This window comes from Gavia stellata, chromosome 6, assembly GCF_030936135.1.
Source record: "Gavia stellata isolate bGavSte3 chromosome 6, bGavSte3.hap2, whole genome shotgun sequence".
Taxonomy (NCBI): domain Eukaryota; kingdom Metazoa; phylum Chordata; class Aves; order Gaviiformes; family Gaviidae; genus Gavia; species Gavia stellata.
The window spans coordinates 47,631,631-47,649,675 of NC_082599.1; the positions used below are offsets into that span (position 1 = coordinate 47,631,631).

At 35.4% G+C, this 18,045-nt stretch overlaps 1 protein-coding gene across 1 annotated transcript in view; it reads right to left on the reverse strand.

Moving 5' to 3' along the window:
• Window positions 1-266: 266 nt before the first annotated feature.
• Window positions 267-18,045, reverse strand: part of MRPL3 (mitochondrial ribosomal protein L3) — a 30,525-nt gene continuing 12,746 nt past the window's right edge. The window contains exons 7-10 of the mRNA XM_059818870.1: window positions 12,586-12,694; window positions 10,559-10,636; window positions 9,445-9,522; window positions 267-895 (exon numbers count right to left, since the gene is read on the reverse strand). Coding sequence (XP_059674853.1) covers window positions 746-895; window positions 9,445-9,522; window positions 10,559-10,636; window positions 12,586-12,694 — 415 coding nt within the window. The 3' untranslated portion in view covers window positions 267-745. The remainder of the gene's footprint in view (window positions 896-9,444; window positions 9,523-10,558; window positions 10,637-12,585; window positions 12,695-18,045) is intronic.

Below are 18,045 nucleotides of genomic sequence, written 5' to 3' on the forward strand. Positions count from 1 at the left end.
CAGAACAAGCTGCCAGCAAAGGCAACAAACAGGTGGCCACTGCAGTCTTACTGCTGCTTTGTTACTGAACATATCCCATCCAAACACCCCCTTGCTGTACACACTGCCAGAACTCCCTGAAGAGACAGACAGTGGTTGGCATCATCTATCCTTTAGAAAATTTGTTGGGTATCTGCTGCATTAAACTCAACACAACATTAAAGCAAAAGGAGAGAAAGAGCTCTGGTGAAAAGAAGGAAAAACAAGCTCATGCTGCTACAGAGCAATGCATTTTCCTGTTTTATTTTGGATTATTCTTAACAAAGTTGGACTCACATCTGATTTATCCATCCCCCCCATATGCCAAAGCAGATTTGAAAGTTTTTTGATTATCAGAGTTGGCCAGAATACTTTCCACGAAAGAGAAACAGAAAGTTTTGTAGCATTCAGAAAATTGAATGGAACCATCTTCAAAACAATAGCTTTTCAGCAATGCATAACTTTTCACAGCCTGTGGCAGAGGACAAAAAAAAATCACTGTAGACAAACTGTTTGGTGTGCTTCATAACCTGTCCCTCAGACTCACCTGCTGCTTTAAATATAGATTTGAAATCGACACTGGTAAATCTTATTACCTGACCAAAATGGCAATATCTGAAGTGTTCAAGTCAGTTGGCCAGACTGCAACTCATAGGTTTACTCTTACACAGCATTGCAAAATTCCTGAAAGTAACAAAACTGTGTTTTTTCAAAGATGTGAAGAACATTATGCATATGTGACAGATGGATCCGTGAACTGGAAAATCTCCTCATCGTACAAGTCTTCTGGCAGTTTTTCATCTCCATCAGCAAAAAATGTAGGGAATGGAGGGTTTTTATTGCAGTCCTTGTAAGTAGGCAATTTGCTATCTTTGACCTAAAAAGCAGGAGGGGGAAGGGTGGGGTTAATAAATCTTCCAGAAGACTTTCAGACAGTGATAAATTAGAAATTAAAGAAATCACCCTGCATGCATAAGAAAAAAAAACAACAGCATTCACATCACACTTGTTTATCTGAAGAATTCCATGTATAATCATCAGTTATTTTAATATCAACCCCAGCTATTGAATTTAAAATTTTGTACCCGTCATTAAGGAGTTTTTTAAAAAAAACCAGCAAAACAAAAAACCCAAAGAGAATTTATCACTTGTATCATACTGTGAGAGAATCAAAACCTACTCTTCATGCATTCACTGCTCAACATTTTAAAATGTTATTAAAGTAAGTGTGTGTAAATATGGCTTGTTTAAACTGTTTATATCCCACAGTACTTTCCTACATGACATACCAGGTTATATTATGCAGTGTAATCACCTCTTCAACAACCGAGACATGCTTTTGTATTTACAATACAAACTAATTACGGCAACTAATTTTGCAAAGATATGTGCATGTGCTGTACTCAGTCCCCCTGGCTACTGCAGAGCTATTCAGTAACTGCAGAGTTAAGCATCTAGAATTCTTCACCCAGGAATCAGTACCCAGGTTTGTAGAACATGAGCCTTTAAAAAAGTTAATTTCCAAGAACTCTCGTGCTACAGAGAAATAACTTTCCTTTACTGACCTCTCTACATGTGAAAAGATTTAAAATCTAGCCCCTGAAACTCCAATCTCTGAAGAAAATTAGTAGCTAGAATTATCAGCAAAAAGCAGTTTGTCTGCTGTAGAAGATAGAAAGCTGGTATCTCTGAAGAAAAAAAGAGCTACAAATTCTCAAGCGATGGAATTTTATTTAAAATTAAATTTTTCATTTCTATATTGTTACATATGATCTTCCTCCTGAGTTGTAACAATCCCTTTCAGCCACTATACTCAACTGGATTAAAAAAAAGTAGAAACAGATTAGACAAAATTTTTGTATAGAAAAGATAAGCTCTTCCTCTTATTTTTTTGGTGGGCTTTTAAACAAAAGGAAGCTTGTTCTTACTTGATTGGACAAAAACCTCACACAAGACAATTGTGATTTATACCAGAAATTAAATAAAACAATTTTATGCCCACTGACAGTTCTGTTCTGACAGCACTATATTTACCAGATTCATATCTGCTATTACTTGAGCCTTTCCCAAAGTCCATGAGGGTTCCTGCGAATGAGTGCACAATAAATTTGACTTAAACTTCAGCTTCTGAAAAACTGTTTTGTTTTGTTTTTTTCCCTAAGGAAGTTCCAACAGTTTTCTAACTGCAGGCTTGACAAACAAAAGAAAACCTTTTGCTAAGAATCAGGGGGTGAAGGGCTCAACATGTTGTATTGGTTAGGATGGCTACATAGCTTTTTGAGTAGATCATTCCTCTTCTACCAGACACCCCCCTATTAAAAGTGTTCTCTATTCACTTGTAAGCTGCGACGCGTAACAACTGAAGTACCTGTAGTCTGGGCAGACAGCAATTTTCATTACATATCTACATGGAATAAACCAGGCTGAGGTCCAAGTCTAAAGACCTTTGCTGTAACAGTTCCAGCAGCAGTGAGTTCAGAGGAAACACAGCCAGATAGCTTCAACAGTGCCCTCTGAACTGCTGAGGCTGAGAAGTCATCCTCCCCTTTCAATACGCTGCTGTTGTTTCTTTTTCTATATGAAAACACGTTTTAGTAACTTCACCAGTTACCTCTTATTTCCCTCGCCCCTTTCTCTTTTACTCCCTAATCATATTACACATCACAAGCCTTCTTTGTCAACAGCAAAAACCCCCATGGTCTCTACATGAGTTACAATAATATTAGGAAGATGAGAATAAATAATTTTATTTCTGATAACTTATTTCATATGTATCTTATTAAAATGTTTTTCATGTCTACTTTTTTGTTATTTTGGATTATTCTCATAATGAAATAATGTGCTGTTACATACAGGCTGTGTCATTACAGGCAGTTTTGGACACCTGGAAAGTGAAAGGAAGTTAAATTTTTTTCTTTTCTTAAAACAACTTCTTATCATAGGAGTAAGATATCTGCTCTTAACTGAAGGCAAACCCCACAACCTAATCTTTGCCCTGTATTAGTTTATCTAAATGAATGTAAAGATTTCTGTTCAGCCTTAACATTGCATTTTACATATTAATGTCAAGGGGCATTTTGCAGACAGTGCCTCTTGTGCGATAAGGAGAATTCTTAAAGTAGATTCTTATGGAACATTTTCAACAGACCATTGTTGCTTTCAGAGGTGTACAATACTGTTTCATTTTGCCCCTTTCAAACTCCTCAGAAGCTTGACAGATTGCAGAAGCACGAGCCACATCTGATGTTAAAATTATTTTCTTCTGATATGCTCTTTCTTTTGATAGGAATAATTGACACAGTTTTTCTTCTGACTGGTGAAAACTACTGCTCTTTTTCAATCTTTTTCTACATTCACTGCTTTCAAATGCAATTTAAGTTCTGCTCCTGAAGCACCATCTTAGAGCATCACTACCAAACTAAATGAACATGCCTTTCTCCCATCTAAGTTTCAAAAGTTGTTAGACAGGTATTATAATTATTCCTATCAAAAGGAAGAACTCAATTTTATTTTACATCCGAAAGTACTTATTAGCAACTTAAAATGTGGAACAATTTATCTGTCTTTCTCAAAAGAATTACTGAATTACTTCCTTGACATTTATGAAGGATGCAGCATACCAAAGGTTTTCTGTATGTGTTACCTCAGATTCCTGCACAGTAATTTCAAAATATTATAAGGGAGCTAAATGGTACGCAGCAGCAGTTACACTTGTCTGTATAACTGTGTACACAAACAAGAGGTACATGTGACCCAGTACAGCTCTTCCTGTTCTCCCAGTAACCTTCTGAGAGCATCCCTAATAAAGGAAAAAACTGCCACTGAATGTCTTTCACCTTATTCCTCAGAGTCAAAAACCCAAGGCTCCAAAAATTGATCCTTATGGGTCCCTTCCAACTTGAGATATTCTATGATTCTATGAAAACAATGCCTCACTGCAAAGAATACAAAACTGTACCAAATAACATTTCACTTTCTTCCTTCCCAATCATCTGAAGTTCACAAAATATTTTTACATTCTATGCTGAAACTGCATTATAAGCAATTGCTTTGGTAACCTTTTACAGTAAGGCTATACAAATAATTAACATACAAACTTCTCTCATAACTGCTTTTAGGCCCTAAGAAAAAAAGAATGTCTACAACTCAATTTGGACATGACATCATTAAAATTTAAATAAGTATTTTTCTGCAGGTTTCCTGCTAATATAAATCCAATCTGATCACAATGGACAGCACTGATCCCATTCAATTTATTAGTAAAAAAAAGGGGAAAAAAAAAAGAAAAAAAAAAGGAAAAAAAAAGAGGAACCCCATGACATCAAAGTAAGTTTTAATGCTCTGTGTTACTAAAATCCTGTGAATTTAGCTCTCACCCACAGAAGGAATAGAGCTGAGAGCCCAACTGGTTATTATGATCCACAAAAGCATGTATAACTCAATATAACATAAACACTCGGCTTGCTTAACTACTATATTAATACTGCTATATGTTATAGTATACTATACTGTAGACAGTGTATATATTAGTGTATATATACTACAGTATATTCTGTGTGAAGTTTTTTATTGAGAAAAATACTAGAGAAAGCTGAAATTGGAGCTGGTGGGGATTTTGTCACTAAATCTTTAAAACAGTCATAAAGGGGTTTGCAAACACTTAATAAACTGTACATATGCATGTCCCATATACTGACAGCATAACAGGTAGTATAAACAAACACAAACTCAGAAATCTATCAGCACAAAATACTTAATATGGTCTTAAATAGGCATCAAAATTTGATGCTTAAGTCACAACTCACATTTGCAATTTAACAGGGCTTCAGGCTGTGTTAGCAACCACAGCAAAGAATGCAAGTTATTTGCTAAACAAGAAAATGTGTTTAAATATACAGAATGTTAGAAATTATGTCCTCAGGTATTATACATTACCTAGCTCAGTTTCTATGCTATTTTTGAAGCTAGACAGAAAGTTGAATTCAATAACAACTCTATCATGGGGCCCAAGGTACTGGACAGGGAACACAAAAGAAGTCAAGGCATGACACTATTCCTCCATGTCCCTAATTTAAGCTCAGCACACCCAGCTCTGGCATCAGTAGCTAGAAATACAGACGGTAACACTGGAAAGTGTGAGACAAAATAAGTAGGATGCAAACTACTACAGACTTCTCTATGGGTTACATAGATTTGCCAGAATTTCTGCTTTCACTACAAGTGATCAACATTGAATGTCCTAAGAAAATCAGGTGCCTTAAAATTAGGACAGGTATAAAACATTATCAAATATAAACTATAACATCCTGTATTATAATATACTATATTACAGTATCGCCTCCATTATAAGCATCTATTTAAAAAGGGAATTAGTCTTGTGCTTCTCTCTTGAATGACAGAAGAGATAACTTTTTGATAATATACTTGGAAGAGAAATTGAGAGTCATAAGCTTCCAAAAGAAAAAACTATTAGCTTTTTTCTAGAGGATCAACACTACGGACAGGAACTCTAGGCCTTGTAATCTAAGAAGATACACCAAGAGAAACAGTTATTACCTGAGGTAGGCTATCTTGATAGGCACAACACAGTAATTTACAGATGCTTACTCTGCGATGTTACTCTTGTAACAGAAAAATTCCATACATTCTAGCTGAGTGCTAAAGTTTCTTAATTTTATTAGACCTTGTCATTGGAAAAGAAATCTATGCTAAAGTAAGCTTTTTTGATTAGTTTTCCAGTTGGCTAGAAACATTACTTATGTCAGTTATTTACCTCCATACTTCAGTGCGCAATATCAAACGAAAACTGATTTCTAATTAAACCAGGAATCCATCAATCCCACTATTATGCACTTTTTCTGCTGAAAATGAAACTTGAAAAATTTAAGTGCTTCATCTCAGTCCGGATACAGTGCTGATGCACTAAGTTTCCAAAAATACAACATACAACGTAAATATATGCTTCTAGGTGGTTTTAATGGTTACCAAGCAACACAGAGTGGATACTGAACACCAATGCCTTCCTCTTAGAGACACACACAAGAGAAAAGTATTATATGTGATATTCTACTTTTTGAGCTCAAAGACAGATCCACATCCCCTAGACATTAGTCCTACCTAATTATAGGCAAGTATTTAGTGGAATGACCAGGAATTATGAACGCTAATATGCCTTAATTTCTCTCCCCAACTGCAGATCCAAACAAATATACAGTGTATAGGATGTTGAAGTCTATATGCAAACAAGAAAACACTCTGGAACAAAGGCGTAAGATACAAGCTAAAAACGCTACAGATGAGTGCAGCAAGATTAAATGGAGAAAAAAAATTAAGAAATTAGAGAACCCATACCAAATAGTATTGCTTTGCATGCTTTTTTAATGAAAGCTTTCTCTACTCGTCAGAGATGTATTTGAAAATATAAGGGAAGATTTTTTAACTAATACATGTAATTCCTATGGCTTATGTTAAGAAAAAAACTGGAATGAATTCCCCAGCTTGAAGAATTGGAATGAACTATTGCTGACTACATACTCCCTCCAAACACCAAATATGTGAGTGGAAACGATTTTTTAAAATAAATTTCCTAATAGTAATAATACCCACTACTGTTCCTTCAGCTCAAAATGGGATTATTTATTACTAAAAAGCCATGAAAGTCTGAGTGTGGAACACTTTGATCAAGATCTTTCATATACTGTGTTATGTTAATCAAAGAGCTCTAAGGAATGAAATCCTTCATTCTCCCCACGGATCCTCAACCCTCATTTCTAATAATGGAATTAGCCACAATTCTGAAATATGTACACCAAAATTCATACCTGAAGATACTTTGACTTCTAAACTGCAGGTAACTATGACTTGAAACATTTTCATAGATAGGTAACTTGCAAATACAATTAATACAGATTCTACGTCTTGTAGACATCATGTACAAGACTTAGTAAAGCAGTCAAAAAAGTGCCTTCTGCCACTTAGTTAATAATGGCAGATTAAGTTTACTTGAAAAAAAAACCCCATAATGGAGCCATTTTAACTTTTGGTCTTAGAATAAAGTTCCAATCATCATGCATGGTGAACGAACTGAACAGAAATCACCCCTGGACATGGCAAGCACTTAAATACTGTGCAGCAGACTGCCATGGCAATCAAAGTTCATTATCCTCTTCACATCACAGATGTCACACAGTTGTTTTACTGCATATGCTCAGATGGCTTGGCCCAGCAGTTTCCTGTTAACAAGGCTGTTGACTATGGCAGTACTGCTGCCTCAGGGATCTTTTTAAGCTAACAGCAGGACTCCTTTCAGAACGGAACCAGTAAATCCAAGGTGGTAAGGGGGATGCTTTCCAGCCTAGGCAAGAGTAATGTCTGAGTAAAGAAAAAGAGAAGGTGGAAGAAAAAGGTGGAAGTGACACAGTCATGAGAGAAACCACATAACACTTCCAGTAGGTTCTTCTCCAAGCAGAAGTGTGCCGTGTCTGATTAACAAGTGGACACTGAGTTGTTTAAATGAGATCTTCACAGTGTATGTAAGAATGTGTGGTATTAACACACATAGCTTTGCTTTTAAAAACAGCTTACATTACAGGTGTTTAATAAATGCTTGTTTTCTTAGCTCACGTAAAACCAGAAATCAAAAAATGAATTTACTGAGTCTAGTTAGAATAAAAGTTATGAGCTGGTAGAAGTTAAGTACTGTATTCAGAGTCTCAATGGCTTCAGAAATGTTGTATCCTTGTGGATAAGACATCTGAGATGTGTACATGCAGTTGCCGCTGAACCATGTAAATGCGGACTCTCCAGCAAGACTAGGAGATCAAGATGCACAACCTTTTGCAACAATTAGCTCTTGCTTAAGAGTACCATTAAGATCAAAGAATAAAGTCTGGGCATCAAATGTTACTAATTTTTTCAGCTACATTATGTTGCTTGTATATATACGTTATAATTTAAAAACACCTACAACAAATTCACACTTAATTAAACCTCAGACTAACATATAGCAAACAGGTTCATGGCTCAGGATTAGAAAAAATACTTAGAACACACTTGAAGAAAAGGTCATTTAGTCCGATATATAGATGAAAAGCTAGATGAACTACAGTCTTAATTCTATGTCACTGATGTCATGCCCAGTAATTTTGCAGAAGTTATCCTGAAAGCTACTTCTCCTGGACATCTGTTAACTGATTTTCATTATCTTGGGAGAGAAATGTGTAATGTATTCTCCAGGCTTGCGCTGGACATTACGACCAAAGCAGTTTAGAGATACCTCACTTATTAAAAAAGGTCTTATTTCCAACGAGAGAAACACAACAAACTTCATTTCTCTGTGTGTAAAACGCCTATCTGAAAGCTAGGATTGCTTTACTTAATGACAGTAACTGTGGAGTTCTGCTCCACAATTAAGAAATACGTAACAGAAACTGGATGCCCGTAGTAAAATAATGACAAGAACAAAATAAACTACTTGAAAACACCTGAACTTTCTGAACTCTGTAACTTTTCAAGAACTGAATCATTTAAATCCCTACAATACTTATGAAGATTTTCAACTATATATCAGATATATAGGTTTATGTACAACAAAATCTTTATAATCATTCTTAATAAAGATGCTTGATACCCTGTAATCTATTAAGTCAGAAAGCAATCAATTTCTTCCAAGTAATTTGTGCTTGCAGATATGTAGAACATACCTAAATAGAAAGAAAAGGCTATTTTGAAAATAATCCTTAAAAGTACTTTTTTTGCTTTGATGTGGATTATTTACATTGTAATAACACATATTAGACCCTTCATTGTTTCAGTTTTTCATAGACAATCCTGAAACAATCACCATTAAATTTGAAATTAATTCTGTAGAATGCCACAGAAAATAACACTGACACATTTATACTGATTGCAAAGGGAACTCGTATCATTATTGTCAACTCCAGCTGCCTCCTCCTGTACCTCAACTGCTCGTTGGAAAGGTAACTGCTACTGCATATGGGAATGCTTTGAATAACCTTTAAAGCAGTTCTTCCTGTGTATTTTTGTTCATGAATACAGCCCTTAAATAATATTCTGGAAATCTCACCATCATGCTATTGACTCAGGTTAGTGTTGAAAGGGGATGGGCCTAGCCCTGAGACACTTACCACAGGGTTACAGTGATTGTGTTGGTTTATCATAGGTTACACGGGTGCACAACCCCAGTGCAAAGCTAGGAATGAGCTGTTTAGAGTAAGTGGTGACTGACTGCCCCTGTTTATCACTCTCTTCTACAGAACTGATCCTACTGCCTTTTAATTCAATAATACAAGATGGGACTCTGAAGAAAAGATGAATGCATTCAACCAATGTTTTTCCTTTTATAAAAAGAGAGTTGGAGAGAGCCTGGGAGTCACTAATACCAGTAAGCTGAAACTAGCATCATACCTTCACCAGACAATTTGTGTGACCTGGAACAGACCCATTTACATAAATAATGTCATGTTTTGTGTTGATCCTCCACACCTAGGAGACAGAAAAAAAACCAGACATCAAGCTCATTTTAGAGACTAGTCCCAGTTTTACAAACAGTAGTCCACCAAAGCACAAATTGATTAACTGGCGTCAGTACTTTGGGGAAGAAGAATATCCTGCACAGGCCTAAAGTTGCCACAAAATTCAGTCACACGCCTCTCTGAGCGCACAGCTTTCTAGTGCAGGAGTCTATTAAAAGTTTTAAAGGGCTTGCCATCAGGCTGTATTTGGTAAGGCAGCCCTTGGTTCAGCATCACACCAACCGAAGGTCCCAAGTCTCTTTTCCCTCTAACAGCAACAGTTGTTGAAAAATATCACACATGACAAATTAAAACAAATATGCTCATGAAAATGTTACTGCAACCATTTGTTAATTTCTTAATTCTATGAGGTGCTCAACTGAACATGCATGTTTTCTGTTACAAAACATTAGTTTTAGTTAGCAGAGAGCAACAGCACACTTTTTTGCAAACTAGTGGCTAATTACTTTTTGTGCAAACTGCAGAGGTTATCTTCAGACACAGAGAATAGTAGCTGTAATAGCCCAGGAACTGCTGCAGCTTTGTACACATCAGAATCCAGACAGTAACTACAACCCCCTTTTTGCACACGAAAGTGAAGGACCATGATAAAAGTTAGGACTTCAGACATCTCAGACTTGGGTTGGGTTTGAACAAGTGGAATAGGCATGAAAACTGAAGGCCACCAAAAGCCTGACTGTTTTCCCACTTCAAAGGCAAAAGTCAAGGAACACAGTGAAAAACACATCAGATGTGGAAGTATCACCTGAAATCCCAGTTCCCAGGGTACACATATGCAAAGGGAGTTCAGATGACTTATTTGTAACCCACAAGAAGAGAGGAGCAAACATTTGCTGCTCTTGTCTTTCCAGCTTGCTTCCTTCAAGATGCTCCTGTCTGGATTTGGACAAAATGACAGACAGTACACCAACACAAGGCTACATGGCTAAGTCCATTGCTTGGCAATGCGACCACCTTATACACATTCTAGTATACTCAGAACTCACCTTTAATCCAAAAGATGTCCTATAGATGTTACCCATTTTACCAGGCATTTTCTTGCCGCGATAAATTTTGGCAGCATTCTAGACAAAAACAGGGCCAAAAAAAAAAAAAAATCATGTAACTGCAAGAGGTTACTTACAAGCTCAAGAGGAGCACCAAAGAAAATATGCTGGTATTTACAATGTCAAAAATATCTAATGTTGAAAATATCTATCTAATATTGATTAGTATTTTAAATACCTCCTGCTGGAGGTTAGGTATTACTCTACAGGTTACGTAAAATACTTCACCTCAATCATAAAATTGTTATATCAACAAAGGGATTCTGGCTTTGATTAATGCTTAATGTGCATAGATTCAGAGCAAAATCTGCACTCATCCCATACTTTCACTTTGTGAAAATCAAGCAAAGTTTTTTTTCCTAAAACCCGTGTCAACACAAGACTCTCCCCTAAATCACAGACCACAGCAACTGGAAACTTGCCTGAACTACTTGTGGATGCTACCACAGAGCTCCAGAGCAGTCCTGCCCTGGAAGGTTGCCAAAATGAAGATATACTTTAGCTTCTCCCCTCTCCCTGAGTTTTATACTGATGTAAAACAGGTTTTTTTAAAGCATGTATTTTTGAGAACAGAATTTTTCATTACATTCCCTGCTATTGCTTAGTTTCTGTATCCCATTTTTGTTTGGCTGGGTATAACCTGGAGAACAAAGGTGGAGAAGGCAGGAATAAGTGCAATGATTTTCAGTTCTACAATATTATCAAGGGATTTGTCTCAGTCTTCTGAACTACTCTGTTATTCATTAATACTGGGTGTTTTGTTTTTTTTTTCAAACTCATGTGAAAATCATGATGTCAGGAAATCAGCTGCAACAAAGTTCTAGGGGCAGGATTCTGTACTGAACAATGCAGGATTACAAAAACACCTGCGGTGGTCAACACTAGAATGGAAAATAAAAATCAAGTCATTGTTTTTCCCTTATTTGATCCTTTTACCTTGTTTCCTTCTCATCATACCTATTTCCAATACTATTTCCCATTCTATATACTTTGTCAAATTACATACAGCATTACTGCTTAGGAAATTCTAATTGAAAGAAAAGTAAAGAGGATTTATTTTGTAATGATGAATACCATCTGCTAAAACAAAGTTTTGTATGTTCAAATATTTACAGTGCCAGGTGTAGAATTCATTTTCCAGCTGAAATGAGGGACTATAAATCAGTACTGTACACTTTTACAGTCTCAGTTACTCTAACATCATTGCCTGGTGCCTTTTTGCTTTTACTATTCTCTTGAGCATTATTAATCCTTTCTTAATTTTTATTTTAATTTCTCTATGAAAATTACAGACAATTCAGGTTCAGTACTGTGACTCAGTTGGTCTTAATTCTGTATAACAAAGCTAGTTTGCAAAAATCCCTCTTAGTTCAGCCTAAATATTGTGCAACCTTTATAGGGTCAAAATTTTAAATTAATCTGTTCCAAAGAGCTTTTAAACCAATATTATTTATAGTTTGAAACTTAAAAATATTATTCTGTACTCTGCTTAAAAATGCTTAGAAACCAACAAACTCTTTCGGGAATCGAAGAGTTCATTAAGCAGCTACACAAGCCAGGCAAGGTGATACAAGCATCTAAGGTTCCAAAGAATAGCACAATATCTGCCTTATAAAATAACGGCTAAATCCTTTCCAATCTACAAATGCTGTGATAAAAGATTCTTAGAACTCTCTTTGAAGCATTAAGACTATTTCTGTTCAGCTATACTACAAAATACCACAATTTGCTCAGTTAAAATATGTTTGCTCACTTACCAGCAATATAAAATATTCATAAGTCAAGGCATAAGAGAACAGCTATCTGCATTGCTCATTATACAGGTTTCTGAACTTCCTTTGAAACAGCTGGGATTCTCTGCTACCACAGAGTAGATGATAACAGCTAGCTATTGTGAAATTGTTCATTTTTAGTAAGCAGTTCTAAAAATACCGTACAATCTTTAAACAGGAAATAAGAATCCTCACATTGGTAGACACTGCTCCAGGACGTCTGTGAGTTTTTGTCTGGCCATGGCTCGCAGGCTGACCTTTAAATCCCCACCTTTTCATGACACCTTGAAATCCTTTACCAATTCTGAAAAGAGAAATAATTAAGAAACAAACCCAGGTTAGTCAGACTTAAGGTTTCTAGCAATAACCAACAATTTCAGTCAGGCTCATGATCTATTTACCTTTAGCAAAGCTCAGCCGAGAGAAGGATATATCTTTTTTTAGGAAAAAAAAAAAAAAAAAAAAATCTGTATTTTATACCATAAACATATTATACTGCAATACTTAAAGGCTGCTTTACAGAATAAGAAGCACTAGAAGAGTCAAACAGGCAAAAAGACTAACGTAAAATGCTTCTTGCTGTGATGGTCCTCAATACATGGTATCGTAATAAAGCTTTCACCAAGTGGACACCAGAACAACCAAAAAAACCAAATAAAAAGCAACTGTATAATAACATGTACCAAACCTTAATGACAGGCCCTAAGCATCAAGAGAGGAAAGAGATGTCTGCTTAGACTAGCATAAAAATAAACCAAGGAACGTTTCTTTTCTAAACTACAATAGACTTATCTCTTGAAAACAGTTTTATGTGTAGTGAAAACGCTTAACTCTTTTGATCTGTACTCATCTGACAAATAAGATCTAAAACACAATAACAAATAAAACATATTTTCAGAGTCCATGCCTTAATCTTTGAGGCACATGATATTATTACTGGCTTTGGAGTTCTCCATTTACTGCAGGGACAAACTCAATAGGGAAAATTGCCTCACCACTGCACAAAAGAAAAGCCGATTCAAGTGTGTGTTTAAACTGGCATTGTCTGTTTCCAAAAGGAAAAGTCTGACCACAGGGTTTATGGCTGCACTGATTATTTAATTAACAAGATGGTTCTTTTCCTCCAATTTGCAGAAATCCTTTCTCTGCTAATGCACTTTGCAATGTCATGGTCCTATTAGTTCAAGTATTAGAAGCTTCTGGCCAAACACAGTAAAATAAAACCAGGTATGAGCATGCATATAGCACACTGTATATATGGACTATATTTTGCTGACTCCCCTGATCAGAAAAGCACTACCATTAAAAACCAGAGAAAATATACAAATGTGGAAAACACCAACATTCACAAAAACTGAATTCTTTCCTCTTCCACTTGAATAATTCCATAAATTGTACTTTTTAGTAAAATATAAAAATATAAGAAATATATTATATTCTTAATATATTAATATATTATAATATTAATATATATTAATACTTCTAAGAGATGCATTTTGAAAAAATGTTTACTTCATCAAATGCTGTATCTTCAAAAAGAAGCAATTACATCACAAGATAGAGTTGCTAGTGTTTAATGATTTATGCAATAGACTATGCTCATCTACCTCTTGGTCTTTCCAATTACACACATATCTTCTGTGAACAAAGACTCAAGGCTTTACAATACCAAGGCCTTAGGAAATCTATAGAAAGTGTGGCCAGATTGAAAAAGAGAACTCTGATAAACTTGAAAATTCTCATGCATCTGTTGATATAGAATACAAAAACAAATCTCCAACATCTGAAATATTCTGGCTAAATTCAAGGAAAGATATCTCAATGCTCAAATTAGAGTATTTCATAATGTATAATGATTTACTATCTACCAAGGTTCTTTCATCATAGTAGTTCAATTATTTTTTAGAATAGTTTCATTTTTTACTTGTGAAAAATTGATTGAAGGTCTCAATCACCTACAAATACACTTTATCTTATCACTTTTTCAACATTAATTTTCTATTCAACATGACTCAGTTACGATCATGATTGAAAATAAAAACAATTTTTTATTAATTGAATAAGAGGCAGCTATAGTTTTATTTCATTTTGGAGTTTTTGATTTTTTTTAAAGAATAAACAATGTATAAAGTTTTTTAAACACATGTCAAGATGAAAAACAATTACACAGACAGTGTATATTTCTTCCTAGACTCATGCTCTATCTGAAATAAAGCTGGAACCATAATAAAAACTACAGGATTATGTAAATCAACATAAAGTTTAAAATAAAGTAAGGAACTACTAACATCTGTTTAAATCAAATTTAGAAAGGAGGACTGTTCAACTAGGCACTCAGAAGCTCAGCCAATATTCTCAAGCTCAATCATTCTAGAAGAATAGTGTTTTTCCAACCTAAGCCCACCTTGATGTGACTGTGATCTGTTCTCAGACAAGTGGTGGATTTCTCTACTATATGCAAAAAAAAATATTATGAATAAATTTTCCATGACTCAAAATTTATCTGTATTTCTAATGCAAAGATTTTACATTCTTCCATCTGTATGAAATGCAAAGTGCTTTTGAAACTAATATTCATCTTCTATAAACAAGGAAGAGAACTTAAGATGCATGCTGTTCAAGAAATACTATGGAAAATCAGAGAAGGATTTATACAGTTTAGTTTTCTTAAACTCTTAATTCTGCCAAAAAATTAACAAATATTTGTAAGAATATATTCTTGTTGACTGTGAAAAATCCCCCAAAAGAATACTGGATCTTGTGTTACTTAAAAAGTCTCATGAGGCCATTTCCAACAAGTATTTCATAATACTAAATTAGTGTGAGCTAGCCAAATCAAAAGATTAACAGATACGGTTATCACATATGCAATACATACTAATTTTATATATACTATATATTTATAAACTTTTTTCTGTATACTATATACACTATTCTATGTAATTGCACATTAGCCAACATATGCATAAAAGATACCAACCAAACATGTACCTCTCCTGGAATTACTTTTCTTGTGATGATCTGCATCACAATTTCATTTAAGAATGCATCAAAGGAATCCCTGATTCTCCCCCCCCGAAAGTTCTACCTACTGACATCCCACTACATCTTGTTCATTAAAATCTGTGAAATCTTTAAAAAGAAACACAATACAATTCTAATTTAGAGCAAACTCAAATGTGCATAAGAAGAGGTACAACTCCAAAAAATCTCATAATAGGCATAGTACTGAGAACTTCAGACATTCTCAGAAAACATTAAGGTTTGTCAAAGTGGGATCTTAATCCAGAACCATATATTAATTAAACAGAATTAGTATCTAGATTCCACTCTGAAAGAATCAAGTTACGTCTGCAGTATCTGAGGTATGATAATGAAGAACCTACGTTGAAGTAGAATGTTTGTCATCCTACTTACACTTATGTGATTTCTTGATAAGACATCTTCTACCTGCTGTCTTGGCTTGAATCAAGGACTATATATTTTTGTTCTGACAACAGTAACATTAAACATGATATCTGAACAAAAAAAACATGCACGAGACCTATCTTTACTAGACTTCGTATGTATAATGCCGTTGTTCTTCAATACATGGAATTAGTCCCTTACTTTACTTAGCTTCACTGAAGCATGATTACCCGAGTCCCAGAAAGGAATCACAGGCAGCAGTGATGATATGCAAAACTAACACACACAAGTGTTAAATGAAAGGAAAAGAATCTTTCTGTAGAATTAAAAATAGAGTTTAATTACACACAGTTCTTCTAGTCTCACCTGCAGAAAAGCAGCTGTTCAGGTCAACCACCTAATTTTGTACAAAACCTCATTTTCCAGGTTTGATACAAGTAAAATGCCAGTACCTAATGAGTCAACTTTCATGTAGGAAGCTACTGGAATAAAGCACTCTAATTAAGCAACAATTTAGTTTGCTGCTAACTCTTCAAACTTAGCTAATTTAAAAGACAATTATTTAGATGAAAAGGATTCCAACTACTTAGTCAAATAATTCCAGACAATTGCAAAGCATACTTTCAGGCTCAGATTACACTGTTAACCTAGCAAAGCTTAAATAAACCACTAAACACACCAGAATCACCACTTAATTCTGACATTTCAAACAAAACTACTGTTGGCTTTTTCTTTGGAGCGGCAAAATTTCTGATGTTCCAAAGGTTTCCTGAAATATTTATGAAACAGGTTGTGAAGTGGCAGAAAAAGGAAGTATAATACAACTCCATCTTCATACAGCATTGGGCTACCACTGTAAGGGACGGTCCCACCTCTCCCCATCCCCATGTTTTGGTCATCTTTGTATTAGTGCAGAAGCTCACTCAGCTGAACAGCAACCGATCCAGCTGAAAACTAATCCAATGAAGAATACAAGTATCTCACATTGATCTTTTCCTTCATGCAACTCAGGACGCCAGTACCAGCGATAGAAGGTTGAAGGGAACTCTGTGGGAGCAAGCACCACCTCCCCTTTGGGCAGCAGCCTCTGCTACGCCAGCTTAAATCGGTCACAGAAGTGCAGCCTGTAAGAGAAGCATTTCTGGACAGTGTTACGTATTTTAGCCCAAAGCATATCTCGGCTCAAACAGACCACCAGGCCACAGGAATTCTGAATTTTATGCTGTCCCATAAAGGGCACTAAGCCTTTACACATTTTTGAAACATACCTCTGAAGCACCAAGGAAAAATCTTGTCATTAAAGACTGCTATAAAACTTAAGGATTGAGCTTTTAAATTGCTGAAAATTAGTACTAAGGAAAAAATTCAGCACTACAGCAGATTGACAGCATGCAGACGCACTGCCTACTGTCAGTACTTTAAAAGCTACTCCTTCTGTGCTTAACAAATTATGAGACTTCAAATAAAAATAAACTGCACACATCTCTATCTGAACCTTCTCGTTTCTATGAAAGTGTTTTTCTTCAAAGAAGTATAAATGAATCAAAACATTTCAAAAGACTTTGACAAAAATATTTGCAAGGAAAGTTCAAAAGCAGACAGTCATAAAAAACCGCCCTACACTTTAGTAACCAAATCAAGATGCTAACCAAGACTTCTGAAATGTAGTGCAAGTACTTTGTTCAAGCTACGATAACTAAGAAAAGCTTGCTCATTTTTAAGGAGCATATTTTTGATTTATGTCTTGGCAGAAGGAAGCATACAAAAGGATATCTTGCTCATCCGAATCATTAAGAGTTGGTAAAAAATTAAAATATCCGTTATATTCCACTATAATATCTCCTCACTGAGGTGACATTAGTTTTCTTTCTTTCCTTTCCAAAGGAATAATTAGAATTAATCATACTATTAACAACAGCACTGCTATTTTCATCTATACGATTTCAAACACTGCACACTCCAGTGCTTCCTCCAATAAAGCAATCAAGGAAACAATGTTTCCTCTATGTAAAAATATTTCTAAAAACTTTATTAGTGGTGATGGCAAGTTTTTAGGAACGACCGTCCTTTAAGTCCATAATGGTTTGAATCAGGAAGACAGAAGTTGCAGGAGGAAGGAGAGGAAGTCGAACTGTGCTCCCTACTGTAACCCAGCATTATATCCTCAAGTACCTTTTCAAAATGCCCCTACACCTTAGGATTTTTCAAGTGCCTACATCACTTCTGAAAATGGGACCTCAGAGAGTG